The 17,852-nt window shown below is 32.2% G+C and overlaps 1 protein-coding gene across 1 annotated transcript in view; it reads left to right on the top strand.

Moving 5' to 3' along the window:
* Window positions 1-17,852, top strand: part of LOC126887281 (DNA polymerase theta) — a 65,910-nt gene that overhangs the window by 2,101 nt on the left and 45,957 nt on the right. The window contains exons 2-4 of the mRNA XM_050654692.1: window positions 3,915-4,261; window positions 13,652-13,957; window positions 16,808-17,191. Of these exons, the coding sequence (XP_050510649.1) occupies window positions 3,915-4,261; window positions 13,652-13,957; window positions 16,808-17,191 (1,037 nt within the window). The remainder of the gene's footprint in view (window positions 1-3,914; window positions 4,262-13,651; window positions 13,958-16,807; window positions 17,192-17,852) is intronic.

The following is a 17,852-nucleotide window of genomic DNA, read 5'->3' as shown; positions in this document are numbered from 1 at the left end:
TCCACACAAAACCACACATACAAAGCGTCGTCAAATGTCTCATTCTTAGCTTTATTAGCTTTGCACCGATTGTCCAAACTGTCTTTTGTTATCATTTTGAAAAAATATTCTTCGATTTTAGTTCTATTTTTCTTCCAATCCGATACTGTAGATGTACCGACACCATAACTTAATGCTGCAAGATTCACCTTTATCAATTCTACTTAATGCTTCTAGTTTCTTTTCCATTGTCACTACAACATTTTTACGTTTTGTTGCCCTTATAGACAAAAGACACGCAAACACAAAATCTGAATAAATTTACGAACGATTACAAAACCGAAGCGAACAATACGACTTTACTACACACAATACCGTCTCTGATGTTATGTTATTTAATAATAATGATAACTAAGACCATTGTTAAAAAAAGAATTTTAATAGTCTTTTCTAAACAATGCTAAGAAAGTTTCAAATAAATAAAGGATAATACAGGTGTCTGTTTTCAATAACACCACAATGAATGTGGTGTGCCATGAGTCATTTTTACTATGGTAAATGTATTTCAATCCGGTTCCATTATCTCTCAAATATTATATTACATAGAGTTGGTACAAAACCTCGTGAACCTTGAAAATGTGTATGTATAACCGAAATAAAATGAAGCAAAAAACATACGACTATTTTATTTGCTGCGAATTGCGCGACAGGGTCCCATCTGCACCCTGATATTTTCAGTAATGTCGGATTCAATCGTTTCGTTCGTATATTGACGTCACCAAATGAATGAATTAGGTTCACGAGATTTTGTAACAGCAATACATTTTTATTGTTGAAATGTTTGTCTGATAAAAATCAGTCCGGGTTAGCCGGAGTTCCGGGTTATCGGGGGCCGACTTATCGGGGTTCCACTGTATTAATTGATTATAGTTTCAGAATTGTAATCAATTATGTTTTTAGCAACCCAACCAAAGTTGACATTGACAGTTTTGACAGTAATTAAATATTTGATAGTGATCATTGTTGATTAGCGTTCGAACAACCGGCCCTTAGAGAATACAAAAAATATATCTTTTTTCATTTGTAGACGTACACTAATATTGTAGTCGGCGCCAAAGTCGAGGCCTCGAAAAAAAGTAGTTCCGATGGCGGGTAGTTAATCTCAGGATTGAGATATCTGAAACAAAAAAATCGTGCCGCATTTGAAAAAGGAAGGTTCCTTACGTGACCATTTACCACCATTAGTGAAAAATTCCACAAAAAAAAGATTTTACGGAAATTTAAAAAATTTTTGTGAAAAAATCACCCCTTTTTCTTCAGTTTTTCATGGTTAAAAAATATTTATTTTTTATTTTTTGGTCAAATTGTGGTAAATTGTCATGTAAGAAACCTTCCTTTTTCAATTGCAGTGCGATTTTTTTGTTTCAGATATCCCAATCCTGAGATTAACTGTCTGCCATCATTTTTCGAGGCATCGACTTTTGCGCCCTCTGCAATATTAGTGCACATGCATAAATGAAAAAAGATATATTTTTTGTATACCCTATTCCACGAACATACGCCTGTTTTGGATTACTTCGACAACGAATATTTTACTGTGCAAAATAAGAAGAACGAAAGTAAATTGCAAATTACATTGTTGTTTATTGGAATAATTATTAGCGCAATTTACTTTCGTACTTCTTATGTTGCACAGTAAAATATTCGTTGTCGAAGTAATCCAAAACAGGCGTAAGTTTGTGGAATGGCCCATACTCTCCAAGAGTTAGATATTAATATGTAAAAAGTTTTATGTTCATTTTTAATAAAGGTTCTGAGAAAAAAATGAAAAAAAAGTCATGTACAAGCTGACTTTTTTTATTTTAATACGATTTAACTGAAATATTAAGTTAATGACATTTATGGTTTTTCGTATACAGGGTGATTGATTAGTAGGGTAAAGCTCAATAGCTCCGCTATAGTAATAGATAGCAATAAAAGTTAATGACAAAAATTTTAGCCACCTTTGAGCTTCACATTACAAAATTAGTTAGAATGTTACAGGGTGTTCGATAACACAGTGTCAGACCTAACTTATGTTTTTTTAAATGGAACACCCTATATTTTATTTTATATTCGAAATCCTGTTAACTTCTCCATCACAAAAATATAAAGGTTTGTAATGTTATACAGGGTATTTACAAAGTTATAACCAATTTTGTATGAAAATAGTAACAAGTTCAACTCCCTGTATAAATAAAAATAAGCACAACAGCAATGGTTTATTAATGCCATATTTTTTTATTTATTGTCAAAATTTTTAAGAATTATTGATATTGCTAATTTTCTTTATATCAAATACAGGGTGAGTCAAAATGCAAGTACATTATTTTCTCAGTAACGTTAAATGGAACACCCTGTATTTTATATTTTATATCATTATTGAAAAGTAACATTACCATACTTTAATTTTTATATAACATTCCCTATGCTCAAATTTATTAGTTTTCGAGATATTTTCATTTTTCAGGGCAAATGGTGTTTAAATTTATCTAAATTTTAAGTAAGCCATGACTGAATTGACAATTGAAGATTACCGATTATCAATCCGGTAATCAATGTAACACTGTAGCAAATAAAGAAATAAGAATAATTTATTAGTAATACATTTTACAAACAAAAACAACCACTACATGCAACATTTTTGAAACAATTAAAAACTATCTTTTTATGTAAATGCAGCAAATAAACAAAGAAAATTAGTAATAAATTTTACAAAAAATCACACAAACACAAAATACAATATTTTGTGAAGACAATTAAACACGAACATAAGTTTGTGTTTAATTGAGAACATAAGAACGAAACATAATTTATCAGTAATACATTTTGCAAAAAAACATATTTGAAAAAATTAGAAGCTACTTTTAATAAAATATTTTTAATATTTAATTACATACGGTGTTCAAAATTATTCCCTAACACATTTATGTACGCCTAAAAACGATCATTGAATGAGCTGCTTACTCTACGGATCATTTGTAAATTAACACATCGAAATACACTTTGTATTCTATTTTTCATCTCATCCCTTGTTGTTGGAGGTATTTTATAAACTTCATTATTAACGTAACCCCAAAAAAATCAGTCCAGTTTATTAAATTCTGGTGATTTGGGTGGCCAAGCTACTGGTCCATTGAAAAATGAAAATATCTTGAAAACTAATAAATTTAGACTTAGGGAATGTTATCTAAAAATTAAAGTACGGTAATGGTACTTTTCAATAGTGATATAAAATACAGGGTGTTCCATTTAAAATTACTGAGAAAATAATGTACTTGCGTTTTGACTCACCCTGTATTTGATATAAAGAAAATTAGCAATATCGACCATTCTTGAAAATTTTGACAATACGTTAAAAAATATGGCATTAATAAACCATTGTTGTTTTGCTTATTTTTATTTATACAGGGAGTTCAACTTGTTACGATTTTCATATAAAATTGGTTATAACTTTGTAAATACCCTGTATAACATAACAAACCTTTATATTTTTAAAATAAATAAAAATAAATTTCGACCATGAAGAGTCTACTTGCATAGCCTCTTTGATAAGGGGTAGAGACCCCGAAACACGGTGTCAGAAGATGGCAAGAGACTCGAATTGAATCAAAACGAAAACGATTATTTTCTTTTCTTTATATTTTTGTGATGGAGAAGTTAACATGATTTCGAATTTAAAATAAAATATAGGGTGTTCCATTTAAAAAATCATAAGTTTGGTCTACCACTGTGTTATCAAACACCCTGTAACATTCTAACTAATTTTGTAATGTGAAGCTCAAAGGTGGCTAAAATTTTTGTTACGAAATTTCATCGCTATCTATTACTATAGCGGAGCTATTGAGCTTTACCCTACTAATCAATCACCCTGTATAGAATTTTCCAATTTATAGGTACATATCTAAAAAAGATGACTTAAAAATCCAAATCATAGGCATGTCAGCTACTCTTCCAAATCTGCCCCAGATCGCTAAATGGTTGGGTGCAGAATTATACACCACTGATTTCCGTCCAGTCCCATTAAACGAGCAAGCCCACGTATGTGGAGAAATATACAACCCCATGATGAATCTGGTTAGAACATTGAGTCCGCTGCCGGAATTGAAGACTGACTCTGACAATATTTTACAGCTTTGCCTTGAAACTATTAAGGAGTCGTGCTCTGTATTAATATTTTGTCCTACAAAAAACTGGTGTGAGAATTTGGCACAGCAGATTGCAACTGGGTTTTATAAAATAGGTAAGAGGTAGAATTTTTGTTGATAATTTATTATAAATTCAATAAAGCATCTGAATGTTAGTCACTCTCACATAATTTTGAAACAGACGATAAGGTATCAAGATAGCTGAATATTAGGTATATTTGAGTATCAAAAATGTAGACACTTCTTCTTCAAATGCAAATCCACTAATGGATGTTGGTGATCACATTTTCGATTAACTCTTTGTTTCTTGCAATGTGTATCAGAGATTGTATGTCGTTAATCCCTGTCCATTGCCTTATGTTTCGGAGCCAAGACATCTTCTTGCGTCCTATTCCTCTCTTGCCTTCAATTTTACTCTGGATTATAAGTTGAAAGCCACATTTCGAAGGCTTCTATTTATTTATTTTATTTATTATTTATTGACGGACCGAAGTCCATTAGTACATAATACAATTAAAATGTCACACAAACTAGAAAAACAATTCAAAATAAGATCTAGTACAAAATTGGTAAATACATAATAAACAATAATAAAATTACTTGCTCTCATTTTACAATTGAGAGCTAGTCCTATAATATAAAGTAATAAAATCTAAATATCTAAAACATTTTGCAATTGACAAATACAACTTATCTTAGAACAAAGACAATAACAGTAGGTAATTGACAAATCAGTCCTGAAATTAAAACATTAAGTTAAATATAATAAATGTAATTGTGTGTAAAACGCAGTAAAGTCGTTCATAAAGAAATCAACATGCGGAGATAATGTGTTTGCTAATTTAATAGTTTTACAGAGATAGGAACTTGAACCATAGTTTGTACGGTTAATGACTTCGTGGAAGGTGGTCACAGAACGGGTGTTTCTTAAAGGTACACGTAGACCAATTTTATTTAAGAGTGAGATACAGAATTTATGACCATGAATTAAGTTATATAAGAAGCAAAGATCTTTATGTTGACGACGACTCTGTAAGGAGTCAAGTTGAATAATTTGCAGTAAAGACTCATAACTTTGACCAGTGAAATGCATCTTATAAGCATAATAACGTAAGAATTTACGCTGAACTTGTTCGATTTCATTAATGTGACAATTATATTGAGGTGACCAAACACATGATGCATAATCTAAATGTGGTCTAACCAAAGAACAATAAAGAAGTTTTAAAGAACGACCAATCATAAAGTCATAGCTACATCTTTTAACAAAGCCAAGCATCTTTAATGACTTAGAAACCATGCTATTAATGTGTAGGTTGAAATTCAAGTTAGTGTCAAGAATAACACCCAGATCTATAACTGAGTCAACTAATTATAGCCGAGTGTCCCGTATATAGTAAGAATTATGCTCGAGGTTTCTCAGTCGAGTAAAAGTTATAGCATGGCATGTGTTTGCATTTAAGTCCATGCCATTAAGTGAGCACCATTTCACAAGATTATTAAGATCTGATTGCAAATTATAGCGATCCAAATCAGAGGTAATTATTTGAAATAATTTAAGGTCATCAGCAAATAGAAGAAATTGAGCAAAATTGAAACTTTTATTTATGTCATTTATAAATAAATTAAAAAAGATAGGTCCTAAGTGGGAGCCTTGAGGTACCCCGATTTAACTATAATTTCGCATTAAAGAAATAATTCTTAATACGAACTATCTGTCTTCTATCTAATAGATAATTTCGAATCCAACTAAGCAGAGGATCAGAGAAACCTAACTGTTCGATCTTATGTAACAATAACGTACGGTTGACCCTATCAAATGCCTTGGAAAAATCTGTATAAATCGCATCTAGCTGTTGTTTGCTTTCCAAGGCTTCATTTAAGAAGGAGGTATAATTTAACAAGTTCATTTCAGTTGATCTCTCCATAACAAAACCATACTGTTGTTCAATTATTACGTTTTGTATAGTAGGCTTAATTTTGTCACATATTAAACTCTCGAATAGTTTAGGTATAGTATTAAGGATACTAATAGGTCTGTAGCTTTGAACCCTGCTTCTATCGCCACTCTTGAATATCGGTGATATAAAACTAACTTTCCAAACGGATGGGAATTCACTCGTTTGTAATGATTTTTGAAAAATAAAGAATAAGGGACCGGCAAGATTAAAACTACAGTATTTCAGTAACTTAGGTGGGATTCCATCATGCCCTGGACCCTTATGTATGTTTAGCTGAGATAATTTGGTATATACCTCTGAAATAGATAGTCACAACCAGCAATGTTGAAACTAGTGTTAGCCCTTGCACTATTTGGAATAGGACATTCGTCCTCACTATATACTGCAGCAAAGTACTGAGCAAACATCTTGGCTATGGTAGGATCATCGGAACTGGTTTGGCCATTATGGTTTAAAGTGTTCGGAATGCTATTCTTGTTCCTTTTAGAATTTACGAACCTCCAGAAACTTTTAATGTTACTTGGAAGTGTATGTTCAACGTTTGCTACAAACTGATTGTAAGCTTGACCTGATAAGGACTTGCATATCAACCTTAATCTAGAAAATTCATTGTAGTCTTGAGGTAACCTGGTCACTTTAAATTTCTTATGAGCCTTCTTTTTAGCAATGATGCAGTTTCTTAACTCTAATCTGTTTATATCCCTCGTTTTGATTGTCTAGCCCTCTACGCCATATAGCGGCACCAACCATATGTAGCACTTAGTAAATGTAGACAGTAGTCTTAGTAAATGTAGTAATGTAGACAGTAAATTCCAAATGGTGATGATCATTCTGAATTATTCTTGGTCTTCCAGTGGCGTACATTTTTTTTTGTAAGGGTGAGAGTGAGAGTGAGAGGTAGCGCTACTTGTATTAAAGTAATATTTCATATATATATATATATATATATATATATATATATATATATATATATATATATATATATATATTATTTATGATTGTAGTTTCCCTGATGATGAAAATAAACATTTTCGAAAGCTTGGAACTATTATAAAGAGTTTTCTTTGAGATTGCTGCTACCCCAATATTTCAGCCTTGTTTTATATATATATATATATATATATATATATATATATATATATATATATACATTCATTTATAGTACAATCCTGAGCCTTCGATAGTAAAACTTAAACACAAACCTGAACCACGTTAACCATCCTGAACCTGTATATTGGTTCAGGATAGTTTTCCTTTTATAACTGACATATATTTTGAAACTTACAATATAAATAATTTTTTTAAACTAGTGGTGTCATCAGCGGACAAAACTGATTAACTTTCAATTCAATATGCCATTTGGAATCCGAGAGAAACCTGTTTGTAGTATGGTTCAGCATTGTATCTTTTAGTTCAGACATTTGCCACTTTGGCGCTGGAAACAATTTCACGAATATACATGATCTTTATGTATATATCACAATTAATACCATCCTGATCCATACCATGTGGCAACATTGCTTTGTCGTAATTTTGTGTAAAGATTCGGCGAATTCTATTTTTAGCCTGACAGATTTGTTAATAGGTATATATTATATTCTTTAGTTTTGTAACTTTGCAACAGTCGTTTGTTTTGGTTCAGGAACGTCGCTGTGTGCGCTCGATTTAAAAGTGAATATGAATAATAAAGGACGTTGTAAATTGATGGTTGATATGTGTTTATAAGTTAGGTAAAGTTAAGTTATACAGAAGGGATTAAAATAAATTCTCACTTTGAGAAAAAGGGTTTAAGGATTAAATGTATATTAAATTTCTAGAGAAAACATAACAGAAAATTTAAATCTTATTTAACAAAACAAAAACAACTTTGACATTTATTAATGTCAAAGGAACAAAATTGAGAACAAAAAAAATTGAAGAAAATTGCTCCATGGGAAGCCGAGAAAATGCATCTTTTTTAACGTATACCGATTTTGAACGTTGACATTCCATTTTCTCCAACCTGATGTTTTATTGAAATTTTGGTATTTTTGGTATTTTTCACTCGTAATACCGATAGTTTTTATTATTATAATATATGTTATGAGTCTTTTGACGATATGAAAATTTGTGCGGAGAAAGAGAACCGAAATAGAAAGGTGATGATTCGAAAATTTACCATCCTATTATGTATATATTCGCCGTACATGCCGGTCAACTACATACCGGTTGTATCTGAGGAACCACGCATTGCAATTAAACAGTTTTTCTTTTAAAAGAAGCGTCCTGCCGCTTTCTTTCCAAGACCGTTTTCATAATTTAATTTAATTTAATATTTTCCGAGATATTATATTTGTTTATAAGGCAAAAAATTGTTTATAATTTTAAAATATTCCTAAGGCCGCTCAAATAGTCCAATTTCAATTCTGTAAAGTACATTAGATAGGTATAGTGCCATTTTATACAAAAATCATAGTTATTCTTATGCATCATAATTATTGTGGTTATTATGGCGACCCGAATCGGCTTCTGGAAATAAAATCGATACCAAAAGAGCTTTATATCACTAAGTTATTTAATTATTGATAAATAATTACAAACCTAAAATTTTAGTTGAAAATTAAAAATTTTTTTGAAAAAAACCCGCATTTACCGAAAAAAAATTTCGTCGAAGTAAATCGAGAAAAATCTGTCTCTATGCAGAATTTCATTAGGGTGAATTTTTATTTGGGTGTTTTTGGTGTAAAGTTAAAATCTTTGGAGTTGTAGTGCAAAGATTGAAAAAACACGATTTTCGGGCGCCATTTTGTTTATAGAAAAGTAGCACACTATCTGTGGACTTTGCGTACCTATATTATTAATATATAGGATCATAAGATTCGATTCCAGCAATAAAATTGCTGGTAAATAACTTTTCCCAAAAATTGCTTATTCTCCGATAATCTGCCCAGACTATTCTTGCAGTTCTCAAATTTAAGTATTCTACTAAGAAAGAGCCATCCACAAATATGTGAAGAATTGGTTGACAGCAAGCAGCGTGAGAACGATTCGTTAATACTTGAAGAAGTGGTTGATGGAGCGAATCACGCGAATAACGTTTCTTCAATACCATTTTAAAAAACCGGTTGAAAGAGAGAAGCGCGAGAAGGACGAATCCCTAATAATACAGAAATTCTTAAATTTTGATAGTAAACAAAAAAGTGAACATCAAGTGGAGAAGGAAAGTGAAAAGGGGCAACAGACAAGCAGCAGTTCTGTAGCTAAAAGGATATCATCTCTTGCTCTAGAAGAGAAGGTAATAACTCAATTAAATTACGATCATGATCATCATTCAACCCGGATCTATCCACTGTTGGATATAGGTCTCCCTCAGTATTTTCCATGCATTTCTGTTTTGTGCTGTTTGCATCCAATTTTTGTCGATCCGTTTTATTTCTTCAGACCATCTGGTTGGCGGACGACCTCTACTTCGATATGCTTCTTGTCTTGGTCTCCAGTGTATTATTTGCTGTGTCCATCTGTTATCCGACATTCTAGCTATGTGTCCAGCCCAGTTCCACTTTAGTATGGTATCCGTCACTCCTCTTCTCCGTCTTATCTCCCTGTTCGTAATTCGATTCCTACGAGAAATGCATAACATTGAGGCTCTATTCCATGGTTTTAAATTACGATATAAGCAGTATAATATGGCATACAAAACAATTTGGTACTTTACGCTTTCCTAAACTCCAATAATTGTCAAACTAACAATCTGTGAGATAGCCTATAACGTAAGGAAAGAAGCAGAATTGATTTTAATCCATTAGACATGACATACCCTGGTAAGTTTGTTTTGTCGTTTACGGCTCGTAAGACGGTTTTTTGTGTCCAACAAAACAAACCAAACTTAGCTACATGTATAAAAAGCCTATCTGACAAGTCGTAAATGACGAAATAACTTGATCACAAGATTTTGTGTCTAATAAAGTTAAAATCAACTATGATTATTTTTTTAATGTTACTTTACTTAAATCTTTCCTATTTCTTTTAACGTGTTTGATTCATTGTACATTTTTTTAGCCATTTGTTGAAAAAACGTTGAGGAAAAATTACAAAGATCCAAGGGATTTTTGCTTCTATTGCGAAAAGGATGTACAATCTCATTTTGCTAGACATATTTCTAAATGGCACTCAAAAGAAATTGAGGTAGTTAAATATTATGTCATAAAGTTAATTTGAAAGACGATTGGCTTTGTCAAACTTAAGAAGGTAAACTTTATCGGAAATCGGGCAGACGCCGCATTAAGACCTGTTAAAGGACAAATCTTACTGATAAGTCGTCAAGTGCAGATAAATATCTACCGTGCAAGTATTGTTTGGGATACTATAAGAAAAAATGTTTACTTAGGCATACCAAAATTTGTCCGTCTAATAATTATGATAAGGATAATAATAGAAGACGAACGACCCAAAGCGACGGACAAACTACTTTGTTTCTACACCATTTTCTTAAACATGACGATTTATTAAAATCAAAAAAAAATTTCAGGATGCACGCAGATGACAAAAATATTATTGCCAAAAAAGATCCCTTAATTTGTCAGTATACATATTCGTACATAAAAGGCCGTCAAAGTAAAGGCAATATGGATTTGGTAAGAAAGAATATGCGAAGACTTGCAAAACTCTTACACTTTGCAAGACTAAAAAATCCAGAGATTAAGAAACTTATAGGTATTCTTCGCCTAAAGCATTTTCAACTAATAATTTCTGGAGTTAATAAACTGGCAAAATATAATCCAGAAACAGAAAATTATGAGTCACCAACGTTGGCCATAAATTTTGGGACATTTATAAAAAAATCTTGCGACTTAGCAGATATTAATCTTGTTCAAATTGAGGACACAAGCGATGAGAGAAAAGACCTTAAAATATTGAAAAATCTTATAGAATCCCAATGGTGCAATTAAGTTTCTGCACAAGCATGTACCAATTTCAATCAGAATAAATGGAACAAGGAAGAACTTTTGCCGCTTACTAACGACCTCAAGAAACTTAACATTTTTTTGCAAACAACTGCAGAAGAATTATTTGACAAATTGAAATCAGATGAGTATGATTTTAAGACCTATAATTCATTAAAAGACACACTGTATGCGCAAGTCATTCTTCTTAACAGACGAAGACCAGCAGAGGTGGCTCAGCTAAAGATCCAAACGTTTAAATGTATTAATTTAGGGGGTGAAAATGATACCGAATTCGAAAAATGTTTTAACTCAAGCTGAAAAATGTTTATTAGAAACTTACAGTCGTTTTGTTATAAGAGGTAAGCGTGGAAGAGGAGTACTCATGTTGTTATCACTATCAATGAAAATTCATTTCGATTATATTTTACACTGTAGAAATAACTTTGTAATTGAAAGTGACTTTGTATTTCACACCACTGGAAGAGGATTTGTTGATGGAACTAAAATTATTCATAAATATGCCAACAAATGTCAGTTGGAGAGACCTGCGAGTATAACAGCAACAAAACTTCGAAAGCATTTGACCACCATTACTCAACTTCTCCAATTTTACAATAATGATATGGAGCAATTAAGCAAATTCATGGGACACACATTACAAACGCATTGCAATTATTATCCTTTGTCTGAAAAAGTATATAAAACTGCTAAAATTTCTAAACTTTTACTTTTAATGATGGAAGGAGCTGAAAAATACAAAGGTAAAACTTTAGACGAAATTGACATTAACTTACCTCCTCTCTCTGACGCGCAAGGTGAAGAAATGGAAAATATATATTGGATGATAATCTAAACGCCGATTACCAGATTCCATCTACTTCAGCTAACTTAGATAATAATAAAGAACCACCAAAAAAAGGGCCATTTAAAAAAGAAAATCTTTATTGATAGGAGACAACCATGGACAAAGCAACAAAAAAGCATTATCGCAGATTATTTTTCCGACCATATTAAAAACAGAAAGCCTCCCGTTGAGGTAGAAGTGCATCAACTTATATGAGTCTCGAGGTATTTATAGAAAGAAAATGCACAAGTATCAAAGCTGTCGTTTATAATATATGTATAAAGGAAAACTTAAATATTAAACACTATTTTTCAAATATTTTTTAGTTGATGTTTAATTTTTTTTCACTATTTTGAAAGACATTATTGTTTTATTTTTGATCTGTATCACATTATTCTTACGCTTGCAGGCAATTGAAATTGCCATTACTTAAGCTATAATAAATAATAAAATCAAGTAATGTACAAATGTACCTACTTTTGATAATAAATTATTGTACCGAATACTTTCCTGATTTATTCCTTTTTTGTTAATTTGCATAAATTGCTGTCAACATAGGTACGTCATATTTTTGACATTCATTATAAGAACTGGAACCTGGAACGTATAGTTTATAGTAATATGATGCCATCGCTGTTAATTCGGTGGGACATAATATCGTTTTGCAATATTATGATGGGTTCGCCTTCTTTATGATATTCATTATGTGGGACGGATCTTTTGCAGTAATGTGATACCTTCGCCGACAAGTTTGTTACTGTTTAAAACCCTTTTTTAACTAATGAGTTTTATATTAGGTATTATTTTTAAATACTATGTAACGTTACTGTGCAATCCACTATGTATTTCATTTTTACATTTTTAAACACTTGTTGTTGTTGAGATACAATCAAAACTTACGCCAACGAGTTTATCATTGTGTTTGATAAAAGAGGTTGCTTTAATTTCTTATATATAATACTTTATTACAATCAGTTTAATAGTTTGTTTTTGAGATATTTATAATTTGTAATTTTTTAAAGCCTGGATGTTTATTATTTTGAAAAATAAACTAACTAACTAAATAACTGCTGTCATTACTCCACAGGCGAGTGTTCTTGTAATCTGAGATCCCAATCCCAGGGACCACCATTATAAGAGACTAACATTATAAGAGTTTTATTCAATTTATTCTTCTCCGGAAAATAAATAAACAGAAGGGTTTGTCTATTTGTTCACTTAATGAACAATACAAATAATTTACTAGATAAATTGTAACTATCCAAAAAGGTGAAAACTTATGCATATGTAAAAGACAATTCTTGCTTTTCTTTGGTTAATTTTTATTTTGACTACTTACTGAAGCCATACGAAAATTTCCTTAAGAATCCCATTTCACTTAAAACTGGCAACATCTATTAGGCTCAGGTTTGTATATATACACATATGTTTGGGTTCAGAATTGACTGAAATAACAAGGGGATCAGGATTATGTCAATATTATGTAAAATCCCTATTTATATATCTTTAAAAATATTAAAAATTTCTTTTGTATATATACATTTTTGAAATCCCCGCTAGAATTAATGAATATAAGCGTGCCGTGGGCAACTCTAAATACTCTAGATATAGGAGGTTCAGGATTGTACGGTTTTCCAGATGGTTCAGGTATGATATAAAGATGTATATATATATATATATATATATATATATATATATATATATATATATATAGCAATTTAATAGAAAATTGTCGTATAATAAATTTGTTCAAAGGCAGCTCAAAATCTACCTGGGGAGATCTTCTACGAACACAACTCGACACTAGTCTCATAATGGAACTATTAGAGCAGCTCAAGTACTGCCCAGTTGGTTTAGACGTGATTTTGCAGAAGACAGTATCTTTCGGCGTGGCGTTCCACCACGCAGGCTTGACAATGGAGGAAAGGGACATCATAGAAGGGGCTTTCAGAAACAGTGTCTTGAGAGTTCTAGTAGCAACGTCGACCTTGTCATCGGGAGTGAATCTACCAGCTAGAAGGGTGATAATCAGGACGCCGATGTTCCACGGCAAACCATTAGGTATGGAACCTTAAACTCATTTTTAGACTAACAATAAAACACTGAAAACTTTTGATTTCAATACTTCCACAACATTTATTACAAATTAATATCACTACAGATCTAAAAATTTAAAAATAAAGGAATAACACCAGCTTTCAGAACAAATAACAACATAATCAAATATATTAAGAACAATAACCGATTTCTGGTCTCAACAAAATTGCAAATTTTGTGCAGAAAGAGTAATAGTTTATTTATAAATAGTTCAGTGACAAGTTTATTAGATACCAGTAAGTGCATCCATCGTATTATTTTTGTTTAACATAACGTGGTAAACCAGTTTTGGCTAATTCTTATTTAATAACATCAATAAAGTACGATATAAGCTACAATTTATTCCAGTTTTGTTACTGGTTTAATTACATGCTTAATTACTGGTCAGGCCCGTATTAGTTTTGAACACATGTCTCGTATTAAATTTAAAAATGGAACCTAACATTCAAAGTCTCTCTGACTCGCAACATGTACAACAACTGCAGACAAATACCAATAAAACCTATTCATCAGCAACTTCTACACCTTTTCCGTCGAAACTGCAAGCGATTGTCTTCAGCGCCTTAGAAAATACGAAGCTGCAAGATTACTTAATTCCGTTGGGCAATCTAATTCAACCAAAAAATATTATATTTTCGTCTCGATTATCGAACAATCGGATATGTATGTATCTTTCAAGCAAACAAGGTGGACGAATGTATGCAAAAGCACGGACAAATAAAAATCAAGAATAATATTGTACAAGCTAGAAGACTGATTTCTCCAGCCGAACGTATCGTTTTATCAGGCGTATGTCCCAGTATACCACACAGTTTGTTAACTGATTATTTACAAAAAATAGGACTTAATCTTCTCTCCCCAGTCACCTTCCTAAAAATCAGTTCTAATCTTCCTGATAACAATCATATTTTGAGCTTCAGAAGACAAATATACGTTAGTCCTCACAATATCTCCTTACCCGACTCATTCCTTTTAGACTTCGATAATACAACATATCGAATTTTCTTAGAAACTATGACCTGTTATACCTGCAAAAAGTCTGGACACATCGCCACAAACTGTCCCGATAAAATGGAATCAATAGCAAATTCAAATAACAGTCAACCGATCTCTTTTTCCTCACCCGAAACAAATTCTTATCGAAGAAAGCTCAGCAAATAAACTGAACAATCCTAATATAGAAGAAAGTCATGAAGTTAGCACCATGGACACCTTCATAGCCATTAATGTCGACCTTCAGTCGAAACGTACTATCAGCGAGGTTCTCACTTCTCCAGAAACAAGTCATACAGAAAAACCCTTTACTGTACCTACATCTAAACCTAAAGCCAAGAAGATTAAAAGCGAGGAGGAGCATGTAGCATCGAAATCATCAAAATCATATGACCTTGAACCTGTCAAACATTTTATCGAAAATCATTCGACCCCTTTTGTCCTCAATTATGACCAACTGAACCTTCTTATTAGCAATATTACTGCGAAAAATCCTATTGATATAATTATTCAAGATTTTACTCCTGACCTAATGCGATTACATCATTTGGATGACGAAGTCTCTGAATCCGAGGGCGAGTCATCTCAGGTTAGCCAGTAAACTTACATTTTCATATAATACAATTCACTAAGCTACTGGAGTAGAATATAGATAAATTTTTCCATCGACTACCAACCTTTCAAACACTTATTTCTGAATTTTCTATTGCGATTTTATCTGCTAAGCTCTATGCAGTGCTCAAAGCTATCATGCATATGAATTCTAATGACATTTCTAATTCAGTTAACTTAAGTAACTCACTAAGCGCTCTTCAAACCCTTAAACAGATCTATCCCAAATGTCCTATTGAGAAACACATAAAATTCGAACTGATGCAGGCTCAAGAAATCGATTCAGATTTCTTGAGACGAATCAGATTTTTCTAGATACCATCCCACATTGGCATTCAACGAAAAAGCCAACCAGTGCGCGAGTGAAATTGCCGTATGTGCTGAGATTCGCGGTGTGCAAGTACTTGGAAGGGAAATGAGAAACGATCGTGCGCGAATAGCGGAGAAATATTGCAACTTTCTTAAATAATTCATATTGTCAATTGAAATTGTCAAATTGACGTACATTTCATATCTACTGTCATTGAAGAAGAAAAATTATATGTTGCTCCACAATATTGATATGCTATGCAATTATTATATAAAGGTAAATTGAATTAATTGTATTTTGCTTGCAGTACTGCATTTTAATAACTAATTTTATTAACTACATACAATTGTTTACGTTTTAATAACATAACCCGAAGCTTATTTTTTCTTCTTATTATTTTTTTGGGCTATGGCCTTGACAATTATTCAGTAACCAAGACTAATATAATTGGCCAATATAATTAAAAGTGCGAATAAAGTTGCAGAGCGTAGAAATAGGTGTCGCTTTGCCGAACTTGCACGGTCCCAATAGAAAAGATGAGTGCCGAAATACCGCGAGAGATATAAATGCTTACATTATGAATCGTGTTTTGTGCAAGTGGACATACCTAATGTATAAGTAATTTACTGTACACTAATTACTCAATGGAGAACATTGTAACATTTCTAAAATCCATAGGAATATTTTATAGAATTTAGCTTTGTATTCTGTAGCCGCCGCTACAGAATACAAATTCTAAATAAATAAAAAGAACAAGAACCAAAAGAAAAAGCATTACACAGTGCTGTATAAAACTTACATATGAACGTATAGCAGAACACAAAAGTTTTTCAATGGTTTATTGTTAGATGAAATGAACTTCCATTAAGTATCAGTCGAATCCATCATTTAATTTTTAGACTCTCTGGTATACCGACAGATGATTGGCAGAGCCGGAAGAATGGGCAAAGACTCTGTAGGCGAAAGCTTCCTCATTTGCCAAAAGAACGACTACAAAATAGCCAAAGATTTAATGTCTGCTGACCTATCACCAGTTAGGAGTTGTTTAGAGAGTGCCGGAAAGTTAAAAAGGGCTATTTTGGAGGTGATAGCTAGTGGTGTAGCTTCTACACCAGAAGATATCCAGTTATTTACGGAAAGTACTCTGTTGGCTGTTGAAGATGAAGGTACGCAAGAATTGAGCAATCCTATTGATCAAGCTGTTGAGTTTTTACAAATGAACGAGTTTATTCGTTTACAGCAAGAAGAGGATGGACGTCAAAGATATGTGGCTTCTTCTTTAGGTAAATATACTGTTAAATAATTTTTATGGGGAAAATTTAGAGAATTAATTTTATGTCAAAGACCACGAGATCGTAAATTTTCATCGCCTTATATATGGCCAAAATTTGTAAATAATATGATTTAGCCGTAAGCAGTGTTTCATGGAAAGAGAAAATGTTTAGTGGTAAAGATTCTACGAACGGACTTATACAAATTAAACAACGAACTAAAATACGGTCGGATTAGAAAGTGAATGTACTCGCGGTTGGAGTAGACAATATAATGTTTCTAAATGGTTTCCTAGAAAGAAACGACGATAAACAATTTTGTTTAGTTTCAGAATATAGGGTTTTTCTCAAATTTAAGAAAAAAATTAATTTTAATATCTCCTGGAAATTAACGAGACAGAAAATTTGTATACAAGACTATTTGTTATTAAGAAATGAAAGTAGGGATTGAATGTGTAGAGAATGCTTGTGATTGGCGAGGAGAAGGATGGAGGGAGAATAGGGTGGTCGAGTCTCAGATTTATGAGGAAACAAGATTTACTGTGTAATTAAGATCGGGAGGGAGCAGTTCAGTTTGAAAAATAGTAATTTTGTGTAAAGTGGTGAATTTGGTGGCCGTGTAAGCAGATTCCTGTTGAGACGAAATCGTGATCGAGTCGAGAAGTACAATCTC

This window comes from Diabrotica virgifera, chromosome 6 (genome assembly GCF_917563875.1).
Source record: "Diabrotica virgifera virgifera chromosome 6, PGI_DIABVI_V3a".
Lineage (NCBI taxonomy): Eukaryota > Metazoa > Arthropoda > Insecta > Coleoptera > Chrysomelidae > Diabrotica > Diabrotica virgifera.
This window is presented reverse-complemented; position numbering and strand designations above follow the sequence as displayed.